Source organism: Canis lupus, chromosome 38 (genome assembly GCF_003254725.2).
Source record: "Canis lupus dingo isolate Sandy chromosome 38, ASM325472v2, whole genome shotgun sequence".
Taxonomy (NCBI): domain Eukaryota; kingdom Metazoa; phylum Chordata; class Mammalia; order Carnivora; family Canidae; genus Canis; species Canis lupus.
The window spans coordinates 24,162,460-24,174,633 of NC_064280.1; the positions used below are offsets into that span (position 1 = coordinate 24,162,460).

General features: G+C 70.1%; 1 protein-coding gene across 4 annotated transcripts in view; it reads right to left on the reverse strand.

Moving 5' to 3' along the window:
- Window positions 1–114: 114 nt before the first annotated feature.
- The window catches only part of KIRREL1 (kirre like nephrin family adhesion molecule 1), a 66,433-nt gene continuing 54,373 nt past the window's right edge, over window positions 115–12,174 (reverse strand). Inside the window, exons 4-16 of one of the 4 annotated variants that reach the window (XR_007409058.1) lie at window positions 11,101–11,258; window positions 10,451–10,601; window positions 9,959–10,064; window positions 9,699–9,847; window positions 9,428–9,555; window positions 8,724–8,898; window positions 8,535–8,635; window positions 7,384–7,582; window positions 7,006–7,113; window positions 6,760–6,899; window positions 6,090–6,167; window positions 969–4,326; window positions 115–876 (exon numbers count right to left, since the gene is read on the reverse strand). Coding sequence is in view for 2 of the 4 variants with exons in the window: in XM_025420683.3 (XP_025276468.3) it covers window positions 3,853–4,326; window positions 6,090–6,167; window positions 6,760–6,899; window positions 7,006–7,113; window positions 7,384–7,582; window positions 8,535–8,635; window positions 8,724–8,898; window positions 9,428–9,555; window positions 9,699–9,847; window positions 9,959–10,064; window positions 10,451–10,601; window positions 11,101–11,258 (1,967 nt within the window). In the remaining 2 variants the exon portion in view is untranslated. Of the gene's footprint in view, window positions 4,327–6,089; window positions 6,168–6,759; window positions 6,900–7,005; window positions 7,114–7,383; window positions 7,583–8,534; window positions 8,636–8,723; window positions 8,899–9,427; window positions 9,556–9,698; window positions 9,848–9,958; window positions 10,065–10,450; window positions 10,602–11,100; window positions 11,259–12,174 lie in introns of all 4 variants that reach the window. The other 3 variants (XR_007409057.1, XM_025420683.3, XM_025420684.3) reach the window with 3 other exon arrangements.

A 12,174-nucleotide genomic window follows, 5' to 3' on the forward strand; every position in this document is an offset into this window, starting at 1 on the left:
CAGACCATCCCTGCAAGCGCAACCCCAAGGACCAAATCCCCCCGAGTGTGACCCCATCACCCCCAGCCTTTAAGTAACCAGAACTGCCCACGCCTTAAAGGACACAAAACATGGTACTTTTTAAAACATTTATATTTATATATATAAAAAAATTAAATATATATAATATATAGTGTGTTTGAGACTAAAAATATAGTACATAATATTTAAAAAAAAGGAAAATGAAAACAGAGTAGGAAAAGGCGTGAGGGCACACAGACACACGTTGCTAAAAACCTACGATGGTCTGTCCTAACAAAAATAATATTCTTTTCTCTCTTCTCTTAATCGTCATCATGGATCCGTTTATTATTGGGGTTCGGGAGGACAAAATGCAGCCGGAGCCGGGAGTGGAGGCCGTGACCCCAGGCTGGTCGGGGCGGAGAGCGCAGCCCCCCTCCCGGCGAACGGGGCGCCCCCCCTCCCCCCCGGGTCTGGCCGCTACCAGGCGGCGCCCAGTGGGACTGCACGGCCGCTCGGCTGCTCCGTCCCCGGTGGGGGCGTTCCCAGGGGCGGGGGCACACCTGACCCCCAGACACAGGTAGAAGGCCGCAGGCCCACCACCCCAGCGAAGGCCAGGGGTTGCGGCGGGCGGGAGGCCAGGGGCAGGGGCAGGAGGCTGGCGGGAATGTGACAGTTCTACGCAATCGGAGCTACTAACATTATTATTATTATTACCGTTATTATTTTTCAGGGCAGGCTTGTACCAGAGCCGCCCATATGGCCTGTGACTGCTGCGCAGCAATGGTTTCTCCAGGGACGGGGCCTGGAGCCCCCTCACAGTGATGCTCGGCGGGCCTGACCCCGCCCCGCCCCCGCGCGCACCTGGCCGCGCACCTGGCCCCGCGCACCTGGCCCCGGGCACCTGGCCAAGCACCTGGTCCCGCGCACCTGGCCAAGCACCTGGCCCCATGCACCTGGCCGCACACCTGGCAGAGGGAGCCCAAGGCAGCACAGGGAGGCCAGGCGGGCAGGTGCTGTGGGGGGAACCAGGGAGGGGGGAGCTAAGTCGAGCTTTGTAGCTTCTTCACAGAAACACGCCTGTCCCAGCACTGTCCCCTGATGAGTGCGTGAGTGTCCCCGGCTCCCTGCCGGTTCCACACGCCGTGACTCCCTAACGGGAAGGGCCCGCAGAAGAACACCACATGGATGGGGCAGCCGTGGGGAGCCAGGTCTGGGCCTGGACATGCAGGGGCAGGGGTCCCCACAGCCCGCCTGGCTCCATCCTGAGGAGCGCAGGGCCGCACAGAGCGGGGGGCACGGGGGCTCTGTCCCAGATGCCCCTCTCAATGCGTCGGGCAAGAGGGGCGCGGGGGGGCCCGCAGGCGGGTCAAGCTGACCTTCCCTCCCCAGGCAGGGCACCCCGCCCCTGCGGGCCCCTGCCTGAGCTCACCACCACCCTGGGGCTGGGCCCCCACCAGGGCAGCCCCTGCAGCTCCCCCAGAGTCGCACCTGCCTCTGGGACATTCGGAGTCTGTGTCACAACGCTCTACCCTCCTGGGTCTCTCGGCTGCACGGAGGGGGCAGCGCGCTCACCTCCCCGTGTGCTGGGGGCACCCCGGCTTCTCCGCGCCCAGCGAGGGCGGCTGCGGCCCTTCCCCTTGGTCCAGGCTGCCTGGAGCCGGGCACCAGGGGACGCAGCCCACGCCCGGGCCTGGCCACACACAGGAGTCGGGCGGGGGCCAGAGATCGCCCCACACCCACCTCACATGCGGCCCCCAGAACACCCTGCAGGCGCGTGTCCCCCACACGTCCAACCAGAGGCCCACAGCCAAAGCACCCTCCCAGAGGAGCCCCTCCGGCGGCCCCTGCCCCGCTGGCGTACTGCCCCCCGCTCCCCACCCTGGCGCTGGGCCTCCACCTCCCCAAACAAACAGCAAGACCAGGATGGCAGCCCTTCATCAGACCAGCATGCAAGAGGCTGGGGGCGGGGAGGGCCTGGGGCGCTGGGGTCCCCCAAGCCGTGCCCAGAGCAGGGAAGGGGCTCCGCTCACAGGTGTCTGGAAACCCACGGTCCCGAGCCGTCAGCCGAGGTGGCCAGTGGCTAGAGACCCCGGGTGCCTCCGCATCATCGTTTCGGCCGAGTGGGCCCAGCACTGACACAGGAAGGGAGGAGTCACAATGCGGCCAAACCCCGAGTCCAAATGAACAGTTTCTGGGACGCTCGTGTTTAAAAAAGCCATCGTGGTGTTCAGAGGTGAGCGGGCCGGGCTGCGCGCGGCTTGTTTCTGCGACGACCGTCAGGCCAGGCAGGAATCCACCCGCATGGGAACCTGCACCCTTCCCAGGCCTGTCCCGGGCTCGCCCAGGGGGACGCTGAGGGAGGGCCAGCCCCGGGGGAGGGGCAGGCACAGCTGGAGCCCCTGTGGCTGCTGGGGGGGGGGGCACGCAGGGGCAGCCCACGGGCTGGGCATTAGCCGGTCCGTCCCTCCCAGGGCGGGTGAGGAATGTCACCCCGCAGACCCATCCGCAAGGTGGCGATGGCCCGTGGCTGATGAGCATGTAAGTCGTTAAAGCAAACAGGACTAATGAGTGGTGACCACGAGAGAGAGCACGCGGGTGCCGGGGAGCCCGGGCGGGGGCACAGTTCTCTTTGGTCAGAGGTGGTGGCTGGGAATGGCCGCGTGGAATGTGCGTGTGGGGACAGCATGGGCGTGACTGCCTGCAGTGCCCTCCCGCGCCACCTGCCCGGGGCGGCCCTCCCCTCCCCTCCAGGCCCCTCTCCCGCCGACACCTGACAGCGTGTCTGGGGCTGGCGATACCCGTCCCCTGTGGCCCCCCACACTGGGCCCTCGACCGAAGCTGGACACTCAAGGCACTGGAAGTGAAAGGAGGAATCTGATTGGTCCAAGAAACAAAATTAAAAAAAAAAAAAAGACTCAACAACAAACCCAAAGCTGTCTCCGGACACTGCGGCCTGCGCCCCCCCCGAGTGGCGGCCTCCTGAGGGCCGGGCCCCTCCCCGAGCCTGTCACAGCCTCCGGACAGGTCTTACCACCTGAATGTTTAAAAATGGATTCAAAGTGCTTGGAAATTCAGAGTAAATGGACGGTGCTGGGAATCTAGCAGAGAACGGGTGTCCCCTTTCCCTCCCATCGGGGCTCTGCGCGGGGGGCGGGGGTGGGGACTCCCTACAGCTCTTTTATTTTGTCTCCCCGAATGAGGTTTTCATTGTTTTTTTGTTGTTGTTGTTGTTGTCTTTGAAACCTAGCCTGTGGCATCCCACCCCGATGCCACCCGCTGGCACAGGCCCCAGAGTTGAAGCCGGGATGCGGGCGTCGGGGCAGGAAGGGGCTCGGGCAGAGGGGTCCCGGGGGGCTGGCTGTCAGCACCCGGTGCCCCCCCCCCCGCCGCCCCCCATCTAACTGGCTGGCTCTGCACGGACGGGAAAGAAAGCAGCTACTGGAGAAATCTGGATCCTCTGCAGGCCGAGGCGCAGGTGTCCCCACGGGCGCGCGGGTGGCAGCGGGATGAGGGCTGGATGCGAGCTGGGGCGCGCCCGCTAACGCTGACCCGAGGTCCCCGCTGCAGCTGCAGCCCGGGAGGGGACTGCGAGGGCCGGGCCGGGCCACCGCGTTTCCACCCACCCGTGCGCGCGCCCCCTGCGCACCCGGGGCCCCGCGCGCCCCAGCACCTGGCTCCCCGGGGCCGCGCCGGCGCAGGGCGAGGGCACAGGTCGGAGGAGACACGTCCTCCCGAAGAAGAGGGAAGGGCAGGCCCGGGAGGCCGGGGCTTGCGGAGCACCATCCTCGGGACGGGGTGTTTCCGGGAGACCCGCTCCCCGAAGGCCGGGGCCGCCGGCCGGGCGCGCGCCTACACGTGCGTCTGCATGCGCTGCTGGAAGCGCTGCCCGAAGTCCGAGTGCTGCGACGTGTAGGAGAAGCGCGTGGCCGTCGCGTACTTGCCGATGGGGTCGTAGGCCTCGAACGGGGTCCGCTCCAGCCCGGCCGGCGCCTGCGGGTAGCCCAGCCGGTAGCCCGGGAAGCCGGCGGCCGCGGGGAACGGGTGCGGGCCGAACTTGTCGTAGTTCTCGTAGGACAGCGCGCCCGCCCCGTCGGCGCCCGCGGCGTTAGGGGGCCCGGCGGCGGGGGGCTCCGGCCCGAAGTCGGACGCGGGGGCGCGGCTGTAGGAGCTGAGCTGCGCGTAGCCGCTCGAGTGCGACAGGCGGGAGGCGGGGCGGCCGTCGAAGCGCGCGGGCCCCGGGGCGCGGTAGTCGGCGTAGAGCACGGCCCGGGACGCAGGCCGGTCCTCGTGGGCGCGCACGTTGTAGTAGCCGTTGGTGGGGTCCTGCGGGCGAGGCGGGCGCGGTGGAGGCGCGGGAGCCGTGCACCCGCCCCCCGGGAGCCCGCGCCCGTCCCCAGGCGCCCCCACTGCGCGCACCTTCACGTCCCTGAGCCCGCGCCCCCTCCCCAGCTCCCCCATGCGCGAACCTCACCTGCCCAGGCCCCCCCAGACCCCCCCAATGGGCGCACCTCACCTCCCCGGGGAGCCCGCGCCCCCTCCCCAGCCCCCCCACGGTGCACACCTTCACCTCCCCGGAGCCCGCGCCCCCTCCCCAGCCCCCCCACGGTGCACACCTTCGCGTCCCTGAGCCCGCGCCCCCTCCCCAGCCCCCCCCATGCGCGAACCTCACCTGCCCAGGCCCCCCCCCACCGCGTGTACCTCACCTCCCCGGGAGCCCATGCCCCCTCCCCAGGCGCCCCCAATGCGCGCACCTCACCTCCGGGGAGCCTGGGCCCCCTCCCTAAGTCCCCCCCCCACTGCGCGCACCTTCACGTCCCTGAGCCCGCGCCCCCTCCCCAGCCCCCCCATGCGCGAACCTCACCTGCCCAGGCCCCCCCAGACCCCCCTAATGGGCGCACCTCACCTCCCCGGGGAGCCCGCGCCCCCTCCCCAGCCCCCCCACGGTGCACACCTTCACCACCCCGGGAGCCCGCGCCCCTCCCCAGGCCCTCCCACCATGCACACCTTCACCTCCCCGGAGCCCGCGCCCCTCCCCAGGCCCTCCCCACCATGCACACCTTCAGCTCCCCGGAGCCCGCGCCCCCTCCCCAGCACCCCCACGGTGCACACCTTCACCTCCCCGGAGCCCGCGCCCCCTCCCCAGGCCCTCCCCACCATGCACACCTTCACCTCCCCGGAGCCCGCGCCCCCTCCCCAGCCCCCCCACGGTGCACACCTTCACCTCCCCGGAGCCCGCGCCCCCTCCCCAGGCCCTCCCCACCATGCACACCTTCACCTCCCCGGAGCCCGCGCCCCTCCCCAGGCCCTCCCCACCATGCATACCTTCACCTCCCCGGAGCCCGCGCCCCCTCCCCAGCACCCCCACGGTGCACACCTTCACCACCCCGGGAGCCCGCGCCCCTCCCCAGGCCCTCCCCACCATGCACACCTTCACCTCCCCGGAGCCCGCGCCCCCTCCCCAGCCCCCCCACGGTGCACACCTTCACCTCCCCGGAGCCCGCGCCCCCTCCCCAGGCCCTCCCCACCATGCACACCTTCACCTCCCCGGAGCCCGCGCTCCCTCCCCAGCCCCCCCATGCGCGAACCTCACCTGCCCAGGCCCCCCCAGACCCCCCCCTAATGGGCGCACCTCACCTCCCTGGGGAGCCCGCGCCCCCTCCCCAGCCCCCCCACGGTGCACACCTTCACCACCCCGGGAGCCCGCGCCCCTCCCCAGGCCCTCCCCACCATGCACACCTTCACCTCCCTGGAGCCCGCGCCCCCTCCCCAGCCCCCCCACGGTGCACACCTTCACCTCCCCGGAGCCCGCGCCCCCTCCCCAGGCCCTCCCCACCATGCACACCTTCACCTCCCGGGAGCCCGCGCCCCTCCCCAGCCCCCCCAATGCGCGAACCTCACCTCCCCAGGCCCCCCCCCCCACCGCGTGTACCTCACCTCCCCGGGAGCCCATGCCCCCTCCCCAGGCGCCCCCAATGCGCGCACCTCACCTCCAGGGAGCCTGGGCCCCCTCCCTAAGTCCCCCCCCCCACTGCTCGCACCTTCACCTCCCGGGAGTCCGCGCCCCCTCCCCACCGCCGCCCCCGCACCTTCATCTCGTACTCCTCCCGCGTGTCCATGGCGTCGCAGCGCAGGTCCTGCTTCAGGTCCACGTCATCCTTGAAGGACTGCAGAGCCGCAGAGGTAGAGGTCAGGGCTGGGGACTCGCCCTGTGCCGCCCGGCCCCACGCCCTGGGGCCCCTGGCTGCGGGGTGTGGGGGTGAGGTGGAGTCTGGGGTCGCGGGCAGACCGGGTGCTGCGGACGAGTGCAGCAGAGGCTCTGGGGCCCGTGGGGGCAGAGACCGGAGCTGGTGCCAGCTTTGTGGCTGACGCACAGTGTGACTCCGGGCATGTCGCTGCCCCTCCCTGGGACGGCCCCTGTCTGAGCTGCTGGGCAGCTGGACCAGAAAACTTCCAGGTGTTTCCAACTCTGACTGCGTGGGAAGGACGGGGCCAAGTGCGGCCTGTGGAGGGCGCGGCCTGCAGGTCCTCTGCTACTGGGAGACCAGCCAGGGGAGGATGTGTGCGCACATGCGTGTGTGCATGAGCGTCTGTGCAGCTGCGTGTACGTGTGGAGCACGTGTGAGCGCACATATGCGTGTGCATGGGACCAAGGCTGGCCCGGGAAGGGACGCGGGGGAGAAAGAGGTCAGTAGAGCAGAGGGGCGGGGGTCCCAAGAGCGGGAAGAGGGGAGTGGGCCGGGAGGCAGGGGCCCTCACCGAGTAGATGGCCTTCATGACCCGAGTGGCAGTGGACACGCTGGCAGTGTCATCCTCCCGGTCGGAATGCATCGTGAGCGGCTCGCGGTTCACGGTCTCCACCTTGATGTCCAGCTTCCGCAGGGTCACGTCCTTGCGGCCTGGACAGGGAGGGGCAGCCTGGACGCTCCGCCAGCCTCTGCGGCTCAGCCCGGGGCGCCTGGGCCTGCCCGCTGGGGGCGCAGGGTGGGCGGGGACCGTACTCACTGCCTTTGCGGCGGCGGTAGAGAAAAAACACCAGGGCGATGAAGAAGAAGGTGAGCAGGACGCCCGCGCCAATGGTGGCCCCCGCGATGACGCCCACGGGCAGCACTTCTGCAGAGGGAAGGGAGGGCTGGGGTGAGGACGGCGGCTCACGAGGACCCGCAGGCCGGGCCCCATGCACTCCACTGGCATCGGGGTCAGGCCCTGCCCCACGCCTGCCCCTGGGCCTGCCATCCTTCCCCACCCCGTGGCCCCACCGCTCGGGAGCGGGTTTCCCCAGCTGGGCCCCATGCAGGCCCCAGAGAGCTGCTCCCCACGAGGCCTGCCTGGGGAGAGGCCAGGGAGCAGGACCCCAGCTGCCTGCACCCCAGCCGCGGTCACCTCGCTCTTCCAGCTGGATGATGGCCGTGCCCGGCCCAAAGCTGTTCCAGGCCGTGCAGTTGTAGTGGGTCTGAAAGTCGGCCTCCATGACGTTGTTGATGGTGAGGGTGGACAGCACCCCGCTGCCCGAGTTGGTCCGCTCCACCGTGTAGCGCTCCAGGGTCCCCACCTCCAGGAAGTTCTCCTTCCATGCCCAGGCCTGAGGCGGGGGAGGGCAGGGGGTGATAAGGAAGGGCACCCTCAGGGCACCCTCGTCCTGCGTGTCCTGCGTGTCCTGCGTGCCCTGCGTGCGTCCAGCCTTGCAGCAAACCCAAGTCACAGCTGCTGCCTCCAACCGCAGCACGGGGTCCCCAGCCCAAGAGAAACTGGCTCCCGGCGTGCCGGGGAGTCGGAAGCGCTCAGACATGCCTGGGGACGCTCCAGAACGTGGATGCCCGGGCCCTAACTCTGAAATATGAGCCTCCAGGGGAGGGGTCCGGGAGCCCCGTGTTCATAGCAATCCCGTGAAGGCAGGTACGGCCGGGCCAACGCACCGACGTCTGGCAGCCCCGATGTCTGGCCCCCGTGTGGCCCCCCGTCCTCGCCTGCAGCGTGACAGGCCCAGGCTCCGGGTCTGTGGTCTGAGAGGCTCACTGACCGCGGCGCAGTCCCAGCCTCCCCCTCGGCCAACCCAGGCGGAGGCCATCCAGGCTCCCCGCCCCATGCAGCGGCGGCACCTCCCCAGGGCCCCTCCAGTGCAGCCGAGGGGCGAGGGGCGGTGGCCGAGCGCTGGCTCCCTTCCAGGATCGATCCTCCTAACTCCGCGGAGAAGGCCCCAGGGAGCCGTGCGCCGCCACCCGCGCGGCCATGGTAATGAAGTGTCCCCGGGCAGCCGCGGAGTTAGCCCAACGGCCGTTAACTTGATGAGGGCCTCGACGGCTAATGGTCATGGGAGGACTTAATGGCGCGTGGTGTGGGGACGAGGGGGTGGGGGGAGGCAGGAGGGGCAGGTGGCGGGCACCGGCCTCCCGCACCTGTTGCTGCACCCGCCCCGTGCACCCTCCGCCAGGGAGCCTGCCCCGGCAGCTGAGGACCCAACGGGGCTGGGGAGCGCTCATAGCGGCTCAGGGTCACGACCGGGGCCGGGGGCGGGGGGGGGGGGGGGGACTCACGATGCGGTCGGGGGGCGGCGTGCTCCCGATGAAGCACTCCACCTTGCCGCCGTCGCCCCTGACGGCGTACTGCACCGCCTCGCTGGAGATGATGGGCGGCCCTGCAAGCAAGACGCAGTCAGGGCCGGGGCGGGGGACAGGGGGCGGGGGACGGGGGGCGGGGGGCGGGCCGCCCCGTAGGCCGCTCACCATTCACGTAGAGGGGCACCTCCCTCTCGGCCACGCCGATCCGAGGCACGATGGCGCGGCAGGTGTAGGTGCCGGCATCGGCCTGGGTCACGGACTTCAACAGCAGCTGGTTGCTGTTACTCAGGACCTGGGCAGAGAAAGCAGCCTCGGGTGGGGAGCCAGGAGGCCTGGGCCCCTGGGTGCGAGGGGGGCCCCGCATTGGACGCAGTGGAGAGAAAGCAGGAAGGGCCACAAGTGAATTCCCCGAAGGGCAAAGGGCGCATCCCCCGACCCCAAACAGAGCCGCGCCGACGCCCGCCGTCTCAGCGGCCTGGGCTGGTGGGGGCACAGCGGCCGGTGGCTCGGCGATTCCCCTGAGGACGAGGCCTCCCTGACGCCCCTTCTAGGGCTTTCCCTGCCAAACAGGGTAGGCGGCTTCCCCCCGAAATCCCTCTCCCCGCGGCTCCGGCCTGCGCGGTCCGTGCTTCCCGCCGTCCGGAGTGGACTCATTCACCCCGTCCGCGGAAGCCCCTCCGCTGCCCCCCGCTGCCACGGAACCGTCCAGCTGCGCTGCCGGGAGAAGCGGGTCTCGATGGCAAGCACCGGCCTCTGCGTCCCAGGGCCCTCGACACGCCCGGCTGCAGCCTGTCCCCACCGCACCCCGCCGTCCCACCTGCGACCGACTCCTTGCTCCGGGCGCCCGGGACGGGCAGCAAGCGTCTTACCATGTTTGAATCCTTTTTGGTCCAGGTGAGGGTGAGGGGGGGATTGCCCACCCAGACGCAGGTGAGCGTCACGTCGGAGCCGATGTCTGTGGTCGTGGGCTTGGGGTCCACGACGATCCGGGGGGCGACTGCGCAGAGAGGAGCCGGGCGAGAGTCTCAGCATCGTCGGGGGCCCACGGGCGCCGTCCTCTGTCCCTCTGCTGCCCCGGCCCCTGGCCCCACGGCGCCCACGGCCCCCCCGGAGCCTGCCGAGGCCCCTGCGGCCACTCACAGTGCACGTTCACCAAGGTGCTGACGTTGGTGCTGCCCACTTTGTTGTGGACCTCACAGGACACCGGCTCCGTGAAGAAGGAATAGTCCACGTTGGTCTCGTAGCGACTCTCGTGGGCGTCCTCGATCACGAACCCGCCCTTGGCCCACCTGGGGGGAGGGCAACGCAGCATGGGGCTCAGGGCTGGCCCCCCCCCCGCGCCCTCAGCCCCAGCCCACGCCCCGTGAGCTCCCGCCCAGCCACCCACCCCCGCCGTGCACCTGTAGCCCAGGATCTCGGGGTTGGCCGTGGCCTGGCACGTGAAGACGACACGCTCGCCCTCCTGCACCGTCTGTGGCTCGATGGACAGGGTCACCGTGGGAGGGTCTGCAAACAGGACGCGGAGGGTCTTTCCTTCTCTTCCCAACACACGGCCCGGGCGTCCCCACTGGGCGGAGAGCCGGGAACCGGAGCCTGTAGCGTTCCAGCTCCGGGGAAGCACCTTCCCCACGTGACCCCGCAGGGTCCCGGCAACACCTCGCCCCCGCACGTGGGTTAAGGAAACCACCACGAACATGCGCTCGCATTTTGCCCCCAAATCGCTTTTAGTTTGGAGTCTCAGGGAAGACCCTGCAGGCCTGGGTTTTAAGCCTCTTCGGGTTTACAGAATTGGAAACTGAGGCTCAGGGAGACTAGGTCACAGCCTGGGTCATGGGCTGGGCTGCACGCGGCGCCGGCCGGGTCCCGGGGCCCCCTGGGTGCTCCCCGCTCACGGTGCACGTCCAGCTCGATGGAGGTCTCCTTGCCAGTCGGGACGGCCTCGTTCACGCTGCGGCAGGTGAACACGCGCCCGATGTCCAGGTCTGTGGGGTTAATGAGCAGCTGGCTGACGGTGGTCTCTCTCTTGCCGTCCTTCAGCAGTTCCTGGGGACACGGGGGGGCACAGGGTCAGGCCACAGGCCGCCTAGGCTGCCATCGGGACGGCCGGGCCGTGAGCTTCAATGGGGGTGCAGCCCGCCCCCCCTCCCCCGGGCCCGGCTCTGCTCTGCTCCTTGCTCATCAGCGTCCAGAGAAACTGGGCAGAAAGCGCAGCGGGTTCCGTGCACCATCCTCCCGGACCCCGCAGAGTCCCGACTGCAAGGCTGCAAGGTGTCCGCGCCGGGCGGCTGACCGCGGCCCCCGTGCCTTGCCACCCCGGGGCCTACGCCGTGTGTCCAGCGGCCCCCGCGGCTCCTCCACGTGCAGCTGCCCCCTCTGCAAAGCCTTGGCGGCCACCCCGGCCCTCAGGACCACCGGGCGCGCGCGTCCGTCCGTCCTGCCTGGCTCTGGCCCGTGTGTCCCTCCTTGTGTGCAGGAAGGAGCGCCCACCTCCCGACACCCCTTGGGTGGAGGGGCCGAGGGCCTGGGGGGCAGCGGGCCTCACCGTGCTGGCCACGGCGCCCTCCTGCTGCGTCCCGTCCCGGAACCAGATGATGGTGGCGGCCGGCTTGGCGTTGAAGGCTCGGCAGGTGAGGTTGTGCGGGGTGCCGGCCTGCAGCAGGAGCACGGGGCCGCCGTCGATCCTGGTGTCCTCGGGGGGGACTGCGGGGCGAGCAGAGCCAAGTCGGGGTGGGGCCGGCAGAGCCCCCGCCCGGTGCCGTCCCTGCCGCTGCAGCCAGCCCCTGGCGGCGGGGGGGCTCCCCTCACTCACAATCACTGTGCCGCTCGCTCCTGGGGGCTTCGGCCCAGGCCACCAGCACGGACCCCTTGCGCCCCCCGCCCCCGTCCGTGCACAGCCCACACGGCGCACGGGGGGCTTGGCCTCAACCCGGGGAAGCCTGGGCCCTGGACCCTGGGCGCCTGGCGCGGAGGAGCGCCCTCCTGCCTCCCACCCTGTGGGCCCCGTCCCAGGGCTGGCCCCAAGCCACCTGCAGGCCAGCACCCCGTGCACTCCCGGCCTCCCCCACCCCCCACCTGGCGACACAGCCATCCCCGCCAGCGGGTGATTTCCTGCAGCGGAGCTGAGAGTGGGCCAGTGCCCTGCCAGACACCTGTGAGGCCACCGAGCACCCCCCTCACGGTCTGGGCTCCCCAGCCTCCCCGCACTGGCTCACCTACACCTCTGCTGTCCCCCCCACCCCCATCCCAGGCTCCCCCAGCCTCCCTGCACTGGCTCACCTGCACCTCTGCTGCCCCCCCACCTCCATCCCCCAGCCTCCCTGCACTGGCTCTCACCTGCACCTCTTCTGTCCCCTGCCATCCCCCCCACCTGCTGCAGGGGCCACCCCGCCACAGCCACCTGTCAGCGGTTCCCAGGCGGGTGCTCTGAGCGCCTCACCTACCTTGTGTTGGGGGCACAAGGTGACTGTGCGGCCCCCACCCCGCCAGGGCTGCTGTCCCCGGCTCCCAGGCATTGCTGCCATCCGGGCGCCTACCGACAGTGCACAGTAGGCCCCGGCTGACCGCAGGAGGGATTGGCTGGCTCAGATTTCCGATGCCAAGAAACAGGAGGCCCCCC